Source organism: Ranitomeya imitator, chromosome 3, assembly GCF_032444005.1.
Source record: "Ranitomeya imitator isolate aRanImi1 chromosome 3, aRanImi1.pri, whole genome shotgun sequence".
Lineage (NCBI taxonomy): Eukaryota > Metazoa > Chordata > Amphibia > Anura > Dendrobatidae > Ranitomeya > Ranitomeya imitator.
Genome location: NC_091284.1, coordinates 765,524,447 through 765,542,661, shown reverse-complemented (window position 1 = coordinate 765,542,661; position 18,215 = coordinate 765,524,447). Strand labels below are relative to the sequence as shown.

The 18,215-nt window shown below is 42.5% G+C and overlaps 1 protein-coding gene across 1 annotated transcript in view; it reads right to left on the bottom strand.

Moving 5' to 3' along the window:
• Positions 1 to 16,750, bottom strand: part of URAD (ureidoimidazoline (2-oxo-4-hydroxy-4-carboxy-5-) decarboxylase) — a 48,465-nt gene extending 31,715 nt beyond the window's left edge. The window contains exon 1 of the mRNA XM_069760285.1: positions 16,576 to 16,750. Coding sequence (XP_069616386.1) covers positions 16,576 to 16,750 — 175 coding nt within the window. The remainder of the gene's footprint in view (positions 1 to 16,575) is intronic.
• Positions 16,751 to 18,215: the final 1,465 nt, after the last annotated feature.

Sequence of the window (18,215 nt, the reverse complement as noted above, 5' to 3'; positions counted from 1 at the left end):
GACAGTCAGTGGCGTTCTGTAGTACAGCGGGGGTAAGGTCAGGGGATGACGTATATAGTTGTGTGTCGTCGGCATAAAGATGGTACTGAAAGCCAAATCTGCTGATGGTCTGTCCAATTGGGGCTGTGTAGAGAGAGAACAGAAGGGGGCCAAGGACTGAGCCCTGAGGTACCCCAACAGTGAGAGGAAGAGGAGATGAAGTGGAGCCAGAGAACAGAACACTGAAGGAGCGGTCAGAAAGGTAGGAGGAGAACCAGGAGAGAGCAGTGTCCCTTAATGCCTAGTGACTGGAGCCTAGAGAGCAGGAGAGGGTGGTCAACAGTGTCAAAAGCTGCAGAAAGGTCGAGAAGAATGAGCAGAGAGTGGTCACCATTACGTTTTGCTGTCAGAAGGTCATTGGTCACTTTGATGAGTGCAGTTTCTGTCGAATGTAGGGGGCGGAAACCGGACTGTGAAGGGTCTAGGAGGGAGTGAGTGGAGAGGTAACGGGTAAGGTGGGAGTATATCAGGCGCTCCAAGAGTTTAGAGATGAAGGGGAGATTGGAGACCGGTCTGTAGTTGTTTGTGCAGGATGGGTCGAGGGTGGGTTTCTTTAGTAATGGAATAATGATAGAGTGTTTGAAGGAGGAGAAGAAAATGCCAGAGGAGAGGGAGAGATTAAAGATTGTAGTTAGGTGACTTATTAAACTACTAGAAAGAGGGCACCATCAAATATTCTAGTTATAGTGCTCAACCTGCTGCATGTTAAACACAAGTCACATCAAACCAAAAGAAAAGAAACATGCACATACGCAGGGATCACAAAAATATAACAAAGTTTATTGATAACAAATCCTAAACCACATTTACAGGCTTAAAAACACTTAAAAAATCCATACTAACAAAAATACAAGTTTACCCAAGAAAAACCACACAGGAGTCCCAACCCCCCCTTCCTTCCCCCCTGAACAAAGCTCTCCCTGCTAGTTATAGAGCGACATATACCACTAAGCAATATCTAGCCCTGATACAACTGTAGCCAATGGTGGTATGAACACCAACAAATACACAGGCTAAATAGAAGTACCCAATATAAAGAGAGAGATACTATTAAAGCAATAGGGCAAATAAAGACAAGGCTATTGCGGAAAAAATGATATAAATACAGCTATACAAAAACACTTGATATCAATGATTATAATAAGCTCCTAATGGACAAGCTCATGTTCAATGTTTAATCATACCGCTCAGGAGGGAATGTGAGGAAGAGGGAGCCGGTTCCCATGTGGTCAACCCGACGCGTGTCGTCACAAAAGTGACTTCATCAGGGATAACAAGGATCCTTCTATTTAGCCTGTGTATTTGTTGGTGTTCATACCACCATTGGCTACAGTTGTATCAGGGCTAGATATCGCTTAGTGGTATATGTCGCTCTATAACTAGCAGGGAGAGCTTTGTTCAGGGGGGAAAGAAGGGGGGGTTGGGACTCCTGTGTGGTTTTTCTTGGGTAAACTTGTATTTTTGTTAGTATGGATTTTTTAAGTGTTTTTAAGCCTGTAAATGTGGTTTAGGATTTGTTATCAATAAACTTTGTTATATTTTTGTGATCCCTGCGTATGTGCATGTTTCTTTTCTTTTGGTTTGATGTAGTTAGGTGACTTGTGACAACTGGAGACAGAGACTTGAGGAGATGTGAGGGAATGGGGTCGGTAGTGCATGTAGTCGGACGAGAAGAGGAGAGGAGCTTGGAGACTTCTTCTTCTGTGATGGGATCGAATGTGGAGAGTGAGCCAGGGGCAATAAGGGGAGGGAAGGGAGTCACTGAACTTAGTTGTTGGGAGCGGATTTCCTGACGGATATTGTCTATTTTCTCTATAAAGTGGGAGGCCAGGTCACCAGCACAAATATCTGTGATAGGGGCTTGTGCTTTTGGCCTGAGGAGGGAGTGAAAGGTGTCAAAAAGTTTCTTGGGGTTGTTGGATAGTGAGGAGATCAGAGTGGTAAAGTAGGTCTGTTTAGCGAAGTGAAGGGCAAAGTATGACTGCAATTATCATTATTTTACAGTTCAAAGTGACTGTGGCTTATGTCTCCATATCAGAATTACAGGCTGTACCCATGTATCACATACAATCATAGTAATTTATTAAGGTTTTCCAATATATCCATAAAAAATGTTGGCAGTCTGTGATTTCTTGATAAATAATAATCTAATATATAAAGCTGAATGTGTGTGTATGTGTGTGTGTGTGTATGTATGTCCGGGATTGGCATCTGCACCGTCGCAGCTACAGCCACAAAAGTTTGCACAGTCACACGTCTGGACCCCGAGAGCGTCATAGGCTATGTTGGGAGGCAAAATTTTAACCCCGCGCGTTCCAATTCACCAAACAATTTTGCCCCTATCTACATAATGGGGAAAAGGTGAAAGGAAAAGTGTTGGAGGCAAATTGACAGCTACCAGATGTGAGCAAGGGGGACTTAACCCCTTCCCGACCCATGACGCCACGTAGGCGTCATGAAAGTCGGTGCCATTCCGACCCATGACGCCTATGCGGCGTCATGGAAAGATCGCGTCCCTGCAGATCGGGTGAAAGGGTTAACTCCCATTTCACCCGATCTGCAGGGACAGGGGGAGTGGTAGTTTAGCCCAGGGGGGGTGGCTTCACCCCCTCGTGGCTACGATCGCTCTGATTGGCTGTTGAAAGTGAAACTGCCAATCAGAGCGATTTGTAATATTTCACCCATTATAACGGGTGAAATATTACAATCCAGCCATGGCCGATGCTGAAATATCATCGGCCATGGCTGGAAATACTAGATATAATCTATCTCAGTGATCAAAATAAAAAAAATAATAAATGACCCCCCCCCCCCCTTTGTCACCCCCATAGGTAGGGACAATAAAAAAATAAAGAAATTTTTTTTTTTCCACTAATGTTAGAATAGGGTTAGGGTTAGGGGTAGGGTTAGGGTTAGGGGTAGGGTTAGGGGTAGGGTTAGGGGTAGGGTTAGGGGTAGGGCTAGGGGTAGGGTTAGGGGTAGGGTTAGGGGTAGGGTTAGGGTTAGGGGTAGGGTTAGGGCTAGGGTTAGGGCTAGGGTTAGGGCTAGGGTTAGGGTTAGGAATGTGCACACGTATTCTGGTCCTCTGCGGATTTTTCCGCTGCGGATTTGATAAATCCGCAGTGCTAAACCGCTGCGGATTTATGGCGGATTTACCGCGTTTTTTTCTGCGCATTTCCCTGCGGTTTTACAATTGCGATTTTCTATTGGAGCAGTTGTAAAACCGCTGCGGAATCCGCACAAAGAAGTCACATGCTGCGGAATGTAAACCGCTGCGTTTCCGTGCAGTTTTTCTGCAGCATGTGTACAGCGATTTTTGTTTCCCATAGGTTTACATTGAACTGTACACTCATGGGAAACTGCTGCGGATCCGCAGCGTTTTCCGCAGCGTGTGCACATACCTTTAGAATTAGGCTATGTGCACACGGTGCGGATTTGGCTGCGGATTCGCAGCAGTGTTCCATCAGGTTTACAGTACCATGTAAACATATGAAAAACCAAATCCGCTGTGCCCATGGTGCGGAAAATACCGCGCGGGAACGCTGCGTTGTATTTTCCGCAGCATGTCAATTCTTTGTGCGGATTCCGCAGCGTTTTACACCTGTTCCTCAATAGGAATCCGCAGGTGAAATCCGCACAAAAAACACTGGAAATCCGCGGAAAATTCGCAGGTAAAACACAGTGCCTTTTACCCGCAGATTTTTCAAAAATGGTGCGGAAATATCTCACACGAATCCGCAACGTGGGCACATAGCCTTAGGGTTAGGGTTGGAATTAGGGTTGTGGTTAGGGTTAGGGGTGTGTTGGGGTTAGTGTTGTGGTTAGGGGTGTGTTGGGGTTAGGGTTGTGATTAGGATTATGGCTACAGTTGGGATTAGGGTTAGGGGTGTGTTGGGGTTAGTGTTGGAGTTAGAATTGAGGGGTTACCACTGTTTAGGCACATCAGGGGTCTCCAAACGCAACATGGCGCCACCATTGATTCCAGCCAATCTCGTATTCAAAAAGTCAAATGGTGCTCCCTCACTTCCGAGCCCTGACGTGTGCCCAAACAGTGGTTTACCCCCACATATGGGGTACCAGCATACTCAGGACAAACTGCGCAACAATTACTGGGGTCCAATTTCTCCTGTTACCCTTGTGAATCTAAAAAAATGCTTGCTAAAACATAATTTTTGAGGAAAGAAAAATGATTTTTTATTTTCACGGCTCTGCGTTGTAAACGTCTGTGAAGCACTTGGGGGTTCAAAGTGCTCACCACACATCTAGATAAGTTCCTTTCAGGGTCTAGTTTCCAAAATGGGGTCACTTGTGGGGGGTTTCTACTGTTTAGGCACATCAGGGGCTCTGCAAACGCAACGTGACGCCCGCAGAGCATTCCATCAAAGTCTGCATTTCAAAACGTCACTACTTCAATTCCAAGCCCCGGCATGTGCCCAAACAGTAGTTTACCCCCACATATGGGGTATCACCGTACTCAGGAGAAACTGGACAACAAATATTGGGGTCAAATTTCTCCTGTTACCCTTGGGAAAATTAAAAAATTCTGGGCTAAATAATTATTTTTGAGGAAAGAAAACGTATTTATTATTTTCACGGCTCTGCATTATAAACTTCTATGAAGCACTTGGGGGTTCAAAGTGCTCACCACACATCTAGATAAGTTCCTTTGGGGGTCTAGTTTCCAAAATGGGGTCACTTGTGGGGGGTTTCTACTGTTAAGCCACATCAGGGGCTCTGCAAACGCAACGTGACGCCCACAGAGCATTCCATCAAAGTCTGCATTTCAAAACGTCACTACTTCACTTCCGAGCCCCGGCATGTGCCCAAACAGTGATTTACCCCCACATATGGGGTATCAGCGTACTCAGGAGAAACTGGACAACAACTTTTGGGGTCAAATTTCTCCTGTTACCCTTGGGAAAATAAAAAATTGCAGGCTAAAAGATCATTTTTGAGAAAATAATTTTTTTTTTTATTTTCATGGCTCTGCGTTATAAACTTCTGTGAAGCACTTGGGGGTTCAAAGTCCTCACCACACATCTAGATTAGTTCCTTTGGGGGTCTAGTTTCTAAAATGGTGTCATTTCTGGGGGATCTCCAATGTTTAGGCACACAGGGGCTCTCCAAACGTGACATGGTGTCCGCTAATGATTGGAGCTAATTTTCCATTTAAAAAGCCAAATGGCGTGCCATTCCTTCCGAGCCCTGCCGTGCGCCCAAACAGTGGTTTACCCCCACATATGGGGTATCAGCGTACTCAGGACAAACTGGACAACAATATTTGGGGTCCAATTTCTCCTATTATCCTTGGCAAAATAGGAAATTCCAGGCTAAAAAATCATTTTTGAGGAAAGAAAAATTATTTTTTATTTTCATGGCTCTGCGTTATAAACTTCTGTGAAGCACCTGGGGGTTTAAAGTGCTCAATATGCATCTAGATAAGTTCCTTGGGGGGTCTAGTTTCCAAAATGGGGTCACTTGTGCGGGAGCTCCAATGTTTAGGCACACAGGGGCTCTCCAAACGCGACATGGTGTCCGCTAACAATTGGAGCTAATTTTCCATTCAAAAAGTCAAATGGCGCGCCTTCTCTTCCGAGCCCTGCCGAGTGCCCAAACAGTGGTTTACCCCCACATATGAGGTATCGGCGTACTCGGGAGAAATTGCCCAACAAATTTTATGATCCATTTTATCCTACTGCCCATGTGAAAATGAAAAAATTGAGGCGAAAAGAATTTTTTTGTGAAAAAAAATTACTTTTTCATTTTTACAGATCAATTTGTGAAGCACCTGAGGGTTTAAAGTGCTCACTAGGCATCTAAATTAGTTGCTTGGGGGGTCTAGTTTCCAAAATGGGGTCACTTGTGGGGGAGCGCCAATGTTTAGGCACACAGGAGCTATCCAAACGCGACATGGTGTCCGCTAACGATGGAAATAATTTTTCATTCAAAAAGTCAAATGGCGCTCCTTCCCTTCCGAGCCTTAGCATGTGCCCAAACAGTGGTTTACCTCCACATGTGAGGTATTGGTGTACTCAGGAGAAATTGCCCAACACATTTTAGGATCCATTTTATCCTGTTGCCCATGTGAAAATGAAAAAATTGAGGCTAAAAGAATTTTTTTGTGAAAAAAAAGTACTTTTTCATTTTTACGGATCAATTTGTGAAGCACCTGGGGGTTCAAAGTGCTCACTATGCATCTAGATAAGTTCCTTGGGGCGTCTAGTTTCCAAAATGGGGTCACTTGTGGGGGAGCTCCAATTTTTAGGCACACGGGGGCTCTCCAAACGTGACATGGTGTCCGCTAAAGAGTGGAGCCAATTTTTGATTCAAAAAGTCAAATGGCGCTCCTTCCCTTCCAAGCCCTGCCGTGCGCCAAAACAGTGGTTTACCCCCACATATGAGGTATCAGCGTACTCAGGACAAATTGGACAACAACTTTCGTGGTTCAGTTTCTCCTTTTACCATTGGGAAAATAAAAAAATTGTTGCTAAAAGATAATTTTTGTGACTAAAAAGTTAAATGTTCATTTTTTCCTTCCATGTTGCTTCTGCTGCTGTGAAGCACCTGAAGGGTTAATAAACTTCTTGAATGTGGTTTTGAGTACCTTGAGGGGTGCAGTTTTTAGAATGGTGTCACTTTTGGGTATTTTCAGCCATATAGACCCCTCAAACTGACTTCAAATGTGAGGTGGTCCCTAAAAAAAATGGTTTTGTAAATTTCGTTGTAAAAATGACAAATCGCTGGTCGAATTTTAACCCTTATAACTTCCTAACAAAAAAAAATTTTGTTTCCAAAATTGTGCTGATGTAAAGTAAACATGTGGGAAATGTTATTTATTAACTATTTTGTGTCACATATCTCTCTGGTTTAACAGAATAAAAATTCAAAATGTGAAAATTGCGAAATTTTCAAAATTTTCGCCAAATTTCCGTGTTTATCACAAATAAATGCAGAATTTATTGACCTAAACTTACCACTAACATGAAGCCCAATATGTCACGAAAAAACAATCTCAGAACCGCTAGGATCTGTTGAAGCGTTCCTGAGTTATTACCTCATAAAGGGACACTGGTCAGAATTGCAAAAAACGGCAAGGTCTTTAAGGTCAAAATAGGCTGGGTCTTGAAGGGGTTAAAGAGTGAGAGCGATGGCGCCAAAGAGTATATACCGTACAGTTGCTAAGGTGGGGCCCCGACATGGGATACTCACCTCACACGGTGATATGAACACACACACACACAAAATGCGCCACACACTACCACGTGCTTGAACACATATACCACCCTCAGCACACATTTCACCACACATACACCAACCTCGCCACATAAAAGTCGAGACACAAAAGTCGCCGCTCAAAACTCGCCACGCGCAAAACACGCCACGTACAAAACTAGGCTCATGCAAAACTCGCCACATGTGCAAAACTCACCTCATGGAAAACTCGCCACACGCGGAAAAATTGCCACATGCACAAAAGTTGCAACACATGCAAAAGTTGCCTCACACAAAACTTGCACATACTGAAAACGCACCACACATAAAACTCGCCACGTGCAAAACTCGCCATGCGCAAAACTTGCTGCACACAACTTGCTACACTAACCTGTCACATGCAACTCGACACAAAAAGTTGCTACACGCATGTCGCCACACAAAACTCATCTCACAAAAGTCGCTACATGCATGTTGATCACACGCAACTCAACACACACAACTTGACACATGAAACTCGCCCTAAGACACACACAAGTCTGGTATTATCCTTCAAAAATAAAAATCTGATTAATAAGCAGACAAACTACAAGAGCAACAAATGTACCATATACAGTAGGAAATACGGCAGCTGTCAGTCACATGACCTGTCTATTATGTGTATGTGTGAGCTAATATATACTGCCAAGGGGGAGGGCTTCCTGTTGGCTGGGGATTTATCAGGCTGCCAATTTAGCTTACAAATACTGAGGTAAAAATACTGACCAAATAATGTGTGAACGCAGTCTAATACAGGAGGAGATGACACACAGATATACACTATATACAGGGGAGATGACACACAGATATATACTATATACAGGGGAGATGACACACAGATATATACTATATACAGGGGAGATGACACACAGATATATACTATATACAGGGGAGATGACACACACATATATACTATATACAGGGGAGATGACACAGGTATATACTGTACTATATACAGGAGGAGATGACACACACATATACTATATACAGGGGAGATGACACACATGTATATACTATATACAGTAGGAGATGACACACTGGTATATACTATATACAGAAGATGACATACAGGTGTATACTATATATAAGGGAGATGACAAACATGTATATACTGAGGGGAAAATGAGAGGTGTGAGGTGAAAATGAGGGGTGTGAGGTGAAAATGAAAAGGTGTGAGTGCAAAATGAGAGGAGTGAGGGAAAATACTGGAGTGATCGGAAAATGACAGATGTGAGGTCGAAATGACAAGTGTTAGGGGGGAATGAGACGAGTGAGGGGGAAAATAAGAGGAGTGAGGGGGAAAATGAGAGGTGTAAGGGAGAAAATGAGAGATGTGAGGGGGAAAATAAGAGGCGTGATGGGAAAATAAGAGAAGTGAGGTGCTATAACTAACCACAGATATTTACTATGCCCAGGCAACGCCGGGCTCTTCAGCTAGTAATAATAATAATAAAGTCGTTGGTAACCCTGGTGGACATGTTGGGAATTGGTATGCAATGAATGGAAAATAACACCAGTCTATTGGCTTGCGCAAGTGCTGGTGAGAGCGTGGTACAGGATGCAGATGTAAGGAGATGGACTTGCTGTCCTTGTTCCCCCTTGAAGACATGCATGTTGATGTGATGTGATGCATTGCAATGTTTGCCTTTGTAATGTTTTGCATTGTCATGTGATGAATCTGTGTTCTGCCCAGCATCAGGCAATGAGTAGGCATTCATAGAGTTAGGAGTTGGGACTAGCCCAGAGAGAGAAGGGCTATGTAGCAAGATCAGAGAGGACTTCCTGGTAGTGAGTCAGACAGGGCCCAGCTTGTAGCTAGTGCAGACCTTTGGTCTGAGTACTCAGCAGTGGTGCTTGAGTTGAGTGTCCCCAAAGTGAGCTGAGACCAAGGCGCTGAATTGCTAGATCCAGAGTAGAGAAAGGAGAAGTGACAGAAAGATAGAAGTGATGCACTGGAGACGGGTCTGGGGTCAGGATGCCTAGCAGTACTGCTCCAAATTTATAACTCAGGGAGGTAAAATGCCAGGAGGGAACATTGAATGTGAGATGACGAGAGTGCCCCTGGTGGGAGTTCCAAGGCGTCAGTAGCAGAGAAGCTAAATACCGGTCATACTAGCAATCTAATTCCCTTAATGGGAACTAACCTCACTCTACCCAACATCGAAATTACCCTGGAGGGTTCAACCATAACTCCCAAGCAGCATGCCCGCTGTCTTGGGGTGATATTCGACACCGAACTTTCCTTTACTCCCTATATCCGATTACTCACTCGCTCCTGTCACCTGCATCTTAAAAACATCTCCAGAATCCGACCTTTTCTCACCTTTGAAACTGCTAAGACTCTTACTGTCGCTCTCATTCATTCCCGTCTGGACTACTGCAACTCTCTTCTGATCGGTCTCCCTCTTTCCAAACTTTCTCCTCTCCAATCCATCTTAAATGCGGCCGCCAGGGTCATATTTCTGTCCAGCCGCTTCACTGATGCCTCCATCTTGTGCCGGTCATTACACTGGCTACCCATTTGCTACAGGGTCCAGTATAAACTCATCTCTCTCACCCACAAAGCTCTCCACAGCTCTACACCGCCTTATATCTCCTCTCTCATCTCCGTCTATCGCCCTACACGTGCCCTCCGTTCTACAAATGATTTAAGACTAACATCCCCCGTAATCCGAACCTCGCACCTCCGTCTCCAAGACTTCTCTCGTGCTGCGCCAGCTCTCTGCACTTCCCCAGACGATCAGACTGATACCTAGCCCCGACCTATTCAAGCGCGCTTTAAAAACCCATCTCTTCAAACAAGCCTACCAAATCAACTACTCAGTAAACTAACTTTGTCCTGTTCCCTCCTTCCAAATATTATCTGCGTGTGAATCTGCACCCTACTATTCATCTGTCTCCACACCCTCCATGCACATGATAACTGCACTTGATACTTGACTATTGCACTTAAACACACGGGCTGATGACCGGATCATGCAGCTTTATATGAAAATCCCTATTTATTATAATTGCCAGACCCGAAATAACAAGCACTTTTCACCTATTGTGTCCTCCCATTTCCTTGTAGATTGTAAGCTTGTGAGCAGGGTCCTCACCCTTAATGTCACTGTTTAAATTGTCTTAACTTGTACTGAATTTATTGTCTGTACATGTCCCCGCTTAATTGTAAAGTGCTGCGGAATTTGTTGGCGCTATATAAATAAAAATTATTATTATTATTATGGGAAAGAAGACGTGGAATCGCGGGATGAGAATGAAACTCTCACTCACTGAACTGTAGTACTGAGCTGGGTTGTGGTGAAAGAAGGTGAAACAGTGAAGATAGAGAGCAAGTACGTTAAAGAAAGGAACTAAAGGTACCTTCACAAATAACGATTTCATTAACGATATCGTTGCTTTTTGTGACGTAGCAACGATATCGTTAACAAAATCGTTATGCGTGACAGCGACCAACGATCAGGCCCCTGCTGGGAGATCGTTGGTCGCTGGGAATGATCAGGACCTTTATTTGGTCGCTGATCACCTGCTGACATCGCTGAATCGGCGTGTGTGACGCTGATCCAGCGATCTGTTCACTGGTAACCAGGGTAAACATCGGGTTACTAAGCGCAGGGCCGCGCAGCTCTGCTTTACGGCCGGCCGGCGCTGACACAGTGCAGGGAAGCTGACGGCGCGGGGCCCGGGACAGACATCGGAATGTAAGTATGTAGTGTTTTTTTTTTTTTAACTTTTACAATGGTAACCAGGGTAAACATCGGGTTGCTAAGCGCGGCCCTGCGCTTAGTAACCCGATGTTTACCCTGGTTACCCGGGGACTTCGGCATCGTTGGTCGCTGGAGAGCTGTCTGTGTGACAGCTCTCCAGCGACCACACAACGACAAAACAGCGACGCTGCAGCGATTGGCATCGTTGTCTGTATCGCTGCAGCATCACTTAATGTGACGGTACCTTAAGACTGTGTGTGAAAATGCTCTGTATTGTGAAGGAAATGTTTATCAAGCTGTGTTTATCTATCTACTGTACATAATCCCCACGTAGTTATTGTTCAGTAAAAAGTTTATCTTTTACTGGTGGTCTCCTATTAAACTGTTCAGTATGTGGTCCTGGCCAACCCAAGCCATCGGTAACATGCAACCAGCAAGGGTATAGCGTTCCCCATAGCACAAGTCCACACACCCAGCCAGGATTCCACCTTCATGTAACATGCCGGGGCATAAGAGATGAGTATCTCGCTCAAAGCTACCGCCCTGCGCCACGTTACACAGACATGGAGGCACCATTAATAAATCAGTGCGTTATATCGCACAACACCTCCATATGCATGTTCATAGAGAAGACAATGAGCCATAACCCATGATCGGTAAGTCGCCTGTCACAACCACTTTTATGGCAACATTTACGTTGAGTCAACGCAGAGTGTAGCCTGCAAGGGCACATCCAGAAAACATTACCAAAGTAATTGTCGGGGATGTAATCAATTGTTTGTGATGGATACTTTCAAGCAGTTGTAAAACTACAACACATGTCATCCATGGATATAACACCCACCCCTATTAAATAACACATGTCATCCATGGACATAATACCAACTCCTATTCAATAACATGTGTCATCCATGGGTATAATGCCAACTCCTATTCAATAACATGTGTCACCCATGGATATAGTACCAACTCCTATTAAACAACCCATGTCATCCATGGATATAGTACCAACTACTATTAAATAACACGTGTCATAATGGATATAACACCCACCCCTATTAAATATTAAATAACACGTGTCATCCATGGACATAATACCAACTCCTATTAAATAACACATGTCATCCATGGATATAATACCAACTCCTATTAAATAACATGTGTCATCCATGAATATAACACCCACCCCTATTAAATAACATGTGACATCCATGGATATAACACCCACCCCTATTAAATAACACATGTCATCCATGGATATAACATCCACCCCAATTAAATAAAATTTGTCATCCATGGATATAACACCCACTGCTATTAAATATGTTAGTACCCCCTATAGCACTTGTTAGTATCCCCCTATAGCACTGTGTTGGCAGACTGGTTGTACAAAAGGGTATAGGTGGAAACTTTTGTTCCATATGGCGGTACCTTAGGCCATCACGAAGTATGATGATGATGTCACACTGTTTCGGACTTCATAAGAATGATGTTATACTTTATATGGTGAGTCCACTGGACAATTCTTGGATTTTTCTCATATTTTATTCTCACTGCTCTCCTGAGTATTTATACTGTTTGTTGTTTCATGCCGCCCAGAGACTCTTGTCAGCCTCGCGGCCTCGACTGCTTTGTTTTTTTACACTTCCTGATATTTGGCTTTGACAAAGCTTTATTGACATACTTATACAGACAGAAAAAAAGGAGTACCAGACTACCCATAAATATATATCAAATATTTATTAAATATCAATAAAATAGTAAATACCATAGACAGAAATATAAAAGAATTATATGGACAACCAATTCAATAGTGAAGGACACAAACACAAAAGTCTGACACAAATGCAAATGCATATATAGACAGGACTGGGATTTCTATCAACATATATATTACAACACTATCACAACAAACTGGGTATATTTTAGGGTTACTTAAAACTCCATTAGTACCATAAATATGGCCCATATGAATACCCAGAATTTAGAACAATATGCACCCAAACAAAAAATATATAGTGTCTTACCCAAATGTATCCTTGCAGATGGTCGGACTACACAGCCCCAACGCGCGTTTCACGTGGGCTTCCTCAGGGGGCTGTGCACATATTTATGGTACTAATGGATTTTTAAGTAACCCTAAAATATACCCAGTTTGTTGTGATAGTGTTGTAATATATATGGTGATTGAAATCCCAGTCCTGTCTATATATATATATGCATTTGTGTCAGACTTTTGTGTTTGTGTCCTTCACTATTGAATTGGTTGTCCATATAATTCTTTTATATTTCTGTCTATGGTATTTACTTTTTTATTGATATTTTCAATAAATATTTGATATATATTTATGGGTAGTCTGGTACTCCTTTTTTTCTGTCTGTAATTGCATTTTGGAGTATGTTTTATGCCTGTTTTTAACAGTGCTGATTTTTATTGATTTTTATTGATTTTATTCTGGGTGTTCTTATTTATTGACATACTTATCTGCTGATCTTAAGGCTTTTTCATGTGTTTCCGCCATGGAAACCCAACTAAAAATGCATGTGAGTTTTCCGCATCTAATGTAAATCTATGGGGAAATTTCCCACAGAAAACTCAGCGGCAAGAGAAACTGACACATTGCAGATGCGAAACGCGCACAGCAGGTCAGTTTACGTTGAGTAAAAAAAATCACAGCTGGCACGAGATTTCTATAAATCCCATCCACATTGCTGGAACTGTAACATGTTGCTTTTTTGGCACAGGGAAAATACGCAGCGCCAAAAACTCATAATGAGCACACAGCCTTGTGGGGGTGATTTTCCTGAAACATCTTTATTTCTGTGTTCCGTGATGTTCTGTGTGGCGGTTCTGCCACCCGAGGTTTTTTCTTTTACCTTTATGCATAAAACAGTGAGCGCCTGAAGAATGATTTTTCATATTTGCGCATTCGTTTATTCGCCTCTTGTTCCAAAAGCAATACATTTTTTTTTCTTAATTTTTGCAGGACGAGTTGTAACTTTGAATTACACCATCCACTTTATCATATAATATAATCGAAAGCATAGAAAAATAATCCAAGTGTGGCAAAATAGCAAAAAAAAATTAATTGTTTAATTGTTTTGTTTTTTTTTTTTTTATTTACAGCTTTTATTTTACTGCAACAATGACCTGACAACATGATTCTCCAGGTCAGTACGATAACCCAGATACCAAATATATAAGTTTTTGTTTTATTTAAGTGATGAAAAAAAAACCCAGAAATAATAAAATTTTGCTTGTGTCGTCACTTTCATAGAGCAGTAACGTTTTCAATTTTTGAGATATGGAGCTATGTGAGGCTTTGTTTTATTTCGTGCCCCAAGCTGATGTTTTTATTGATAGCATTTTGGGGCAGATACCATGTTTTGATCATCTGTTATCACATTATTTTCTGTTATTTTCTTTTCCCAAAAAAAAATGCAATTCTGGCATTTTGATTTTTTTATTTTTATCGTTCAGATTACCGTAATTTATTTAATATTTCATATTTTTATAGATTTGACTGTTACAAAAGCAGTGATACCAAATAGGTGCCAATTTTGTTATTTTTTTTATGTGGTAAAACTTTTGAACTTTTATTTATTTTTTACTTTTCACTGTTTTTGTTAATCCCTTTTAGGGGACTTGAACCTGTGATCACCCGATTGCTTGTGCTATATTCAGCAATGGCAGAGCATTGTTATATCTAGCAGAAATCGCGGGTATCCTGTGAATGCCAGATTTATACACAAATGTGAGCGAGCCCTAAAATATAGTAGATTTTCATAGTCGATTTCATTCATTAATATGCAAAGTGTGAAATCCGCTGCCTTCTGTGCAATATGTGCAGTGAAAACACATGTAGGTTACATTGCGGATTTTGGTGTGTTGTTATTTCCGGAAAAATGACTCCTAAGTTTGTCAGTAACAAGAAAAATAAATCTTTGACTGCCATATAAAATCATGAGACAGTGTAAGAGCGACACCTAGTGTGTATGGGAGACCCTACTGCACTGCTGTCCTGCCAAACTTTCAAGGGTAATAATAATAACTTATTCAACTTTTTCTACTTTTATTAAAACAATAGAAACCTCAACAGATCTAGGTGCCTCTCTGCTACTTTGTTTTCTGCATTGGTTTTAAGAAGTTATTTGGTCTTAAGAAAGTTTGCCAACTGTCCGGAAATTCGTGGACAGTCTGTAAAAAAAAAAAAAAAAGGGGAGGGGGCATTTTTTTTACAGACTATTTTTAATCTGTAGGAGTTTTGATGGAATTTCAAAACTGTAATTATCATCATGTTACAGTTCACAACAAATTTTTTGCTAATGTCTTCATATCACTATTCTGGTCTTTGGACTTCCAGAATCTAAAATCTTAATGATTTATTATAATTTTGCAATGTTTCAGTCAAAAATATTGTCTGCCCATGATTTTTAGATGAGTTGTCCAGAAAACATAAAAAATTAAGTTGGCAAGTCTAGATAATGTGTCTCGACTGACTAGTCCAAGGCAGATTGCCAGCGGCTTCTCTTCACTATGTTCCCGTAGGCTGACGGGTCTTTCATTATGTGTATGTACCCTATATAAGGAGAGATAAGTCAGTCTGAGAAACCGGGGCAGAAGTCAGCGACCAGCCTTGGACTACTTAGCCAAGGTGTATCATCCTCGGATGGCTCTTAAATATAATTTCTGAGTAAAATATACCTGACTCATGGTCCAGTCAGCGAGAATCTCCTGTCAGGTTCCTTTTAAATAACTAAATACATTATTATTGTAGATTGACTGAAATAATCTTAAAAGAAAAAGAAACTCAAGTTTTGCGGGAACTGCATAGCTGAGCCACTATTGGCTCTTTCCATCGCTCCATCTCCAGTGGTCAGAGCTGGACAGAGTTTTTTCCACCTCAGCCATGAAATGGCCAAGGCAAAGGGAAGACATATCAAACAGGTCAACTGACTTAAAAACAAAAGTTTTTTTACTCCATTATCCAAGGGTGTAACTGCAGTGGGTGCAGGAGTTGCAGTCGCACCCAGGCCCTGGAGCCTCGAGGGCCTATTTGAGAAGATCAGTACTATGACTCTTGCTAGTTGAGGGTCCTGTTGGAGATTTTACATCGGGACCTCACTTCACACTCAAAGGGGGTCACAAAACTGGGATGCTTTTGGTGAGGTCACACCAAGGCAACTCTTCAGCGTGACCTTACCCAAGTCACACGTTTTGCAAAATATCGCAGATTATGCTGGCTTACATAGAATCACTCCAGGGTAGAATTGTAAATTTGCAACTGTACTTCAGTAGAATAACTGGAGTACATTTGCACATTTTCGAAAGGGAAAATATTGAATCAGGCAAAAACATCTGGAAATCCTAAATCATGTCCTTGTTCACGAACTAAAAAAACCCCCAGGTGAATCCACATGAAAATAAATTTCAAAAAGGGCGCAAATGGAAAGATGAATTTGGTGCAAACAAAAAAAGGCTCAAAACAAGTAGAATTCAACAAAAAACAGGCACAAACGCAATGATGAATCGGGCCCATAGTCTCCTATTCAAGAAACACACAGACCACATTTTTACCTGATGTTGGCAGAGACTCAATAAATTCATATACGCTGTTCTCCACATCACAGAAGCTAGAAAACGGCCGCCTGGACCACACTGTGGCTGTAATCATTGGACATTTCTCAATGACATTTCCAAAAATGTCCAGGAATTGCTCATAATTCATCGCGTTTATAGCTTCTAGATCCATCTTCTGACCCAACAGCAGGAACTATGTGTAACACCTCCAGAAGAGCGCAGTCAAGTCCTAACGTTAGTTAATAAGTTTATTGTTAACTGTTCATAGAGCCAAGAGTGGAACCGAGGTCGCTGACTTTTCCAAAATCTGAAATCTAAAGTCCACTGACAATGCTCACCGAGCGTAGAAAAGAGGAGAGAAACAATATAAATCATGTAGTTTTTACAGCAATCTTTCCTATCCATTGTTTGTATGCAATGCTCTTATAATCTGCACACTGTCATGTATTGGAAGATGGATTTATTGACTTTTCAGATTAATGCTCTACCTTGTGATTCACGTGAATCTTCTAGTTGTGGGAGTAGGAAGATAATCTGGCAGATGGTGAATTTAGAAAAAAGGAAAATAAGGAAGGAGATTTGTCACTGTAAGGCTGTGTGCACACGTTCAGGATTTTTCGATTTTTTTTAGGCAGTTTTCCGCTATAAAAACGTGATATGGTGGATGGTAATGGTGTTTCCAGAGTTTCCTTCGCAGATGGAAATCGTTGCCTACCACTAGCGCATGTGTGTTGTAGTCCTACCCTGCTGAGCATTCGGAATAGTCCTCACAACTGCTGTTCTCGTTCGTTTGTTCTCTACAGCTCTCTCTCTCTTTGGTTCCAGATGTTACTAGTTTCTCGTCCCCCAGGAATGTTATGGCTAGGACGCACCCGTATGACGGGAAGGCTCAAAGCTCTTCTGGGACCCTAGAGATGCCCCTCTCCACGCGTTGCTCCCTATGTCTTCATAGGTGTAGTAAGGTAGACAGCCAACCTATGATTAACTGTCCTACGGAGTTCGAAGTAAGGCCTAGAGTCAGTTACTCCCGCGGTGTTCCGGCCACCGGCTACGCGCCTCAGTAGGATGTTGCCTCGGTCTCACGGCACGACTCCTAGTGGTACTCCTTTGTGCTTGATCTCGTTTACACTGTTCCACAATATCCTTCCCTTCGTGTCTCTATCTTGGATACCGCCGCGGGGTGTGCAGGTGCGGTTCCGTTATGTTCTGCTCTGTTCGCTAGGCACCTGCCAGGTTCCCACGCCTGACAGGGACCCCCCTGTGTCTTCCCCCTGCAACACCCCCTGCCACGGGATGTTGCCTGAATCCAACCCAGTCAGCTTCTGACTAACTTCTTCCCCAACCCCTAGTTTTACCAGTGTGAGGAGTGGCCCAATAAATAAAGCCTTTTTCTCCGCCTAGTGGCCGGAGTGTGAAGTGTAATGTGTTCTGGTGATACCTGGTCAGGAAAACTCCTTTAGTGCCATCAGACGTACCATCACTCCCCTTAGTGGCAGAGCGTCATACTGCAACGACCAGGTCTCTGGGGCGCTGCACAGTTGGTACCCAGGATGGAGGAGAGGAGACTCTCCTCCAGGCCCTAGGAACCATATAACTGTAAAAAAAAGAACTAAAATAAAAAATAGTGATATTCTCAC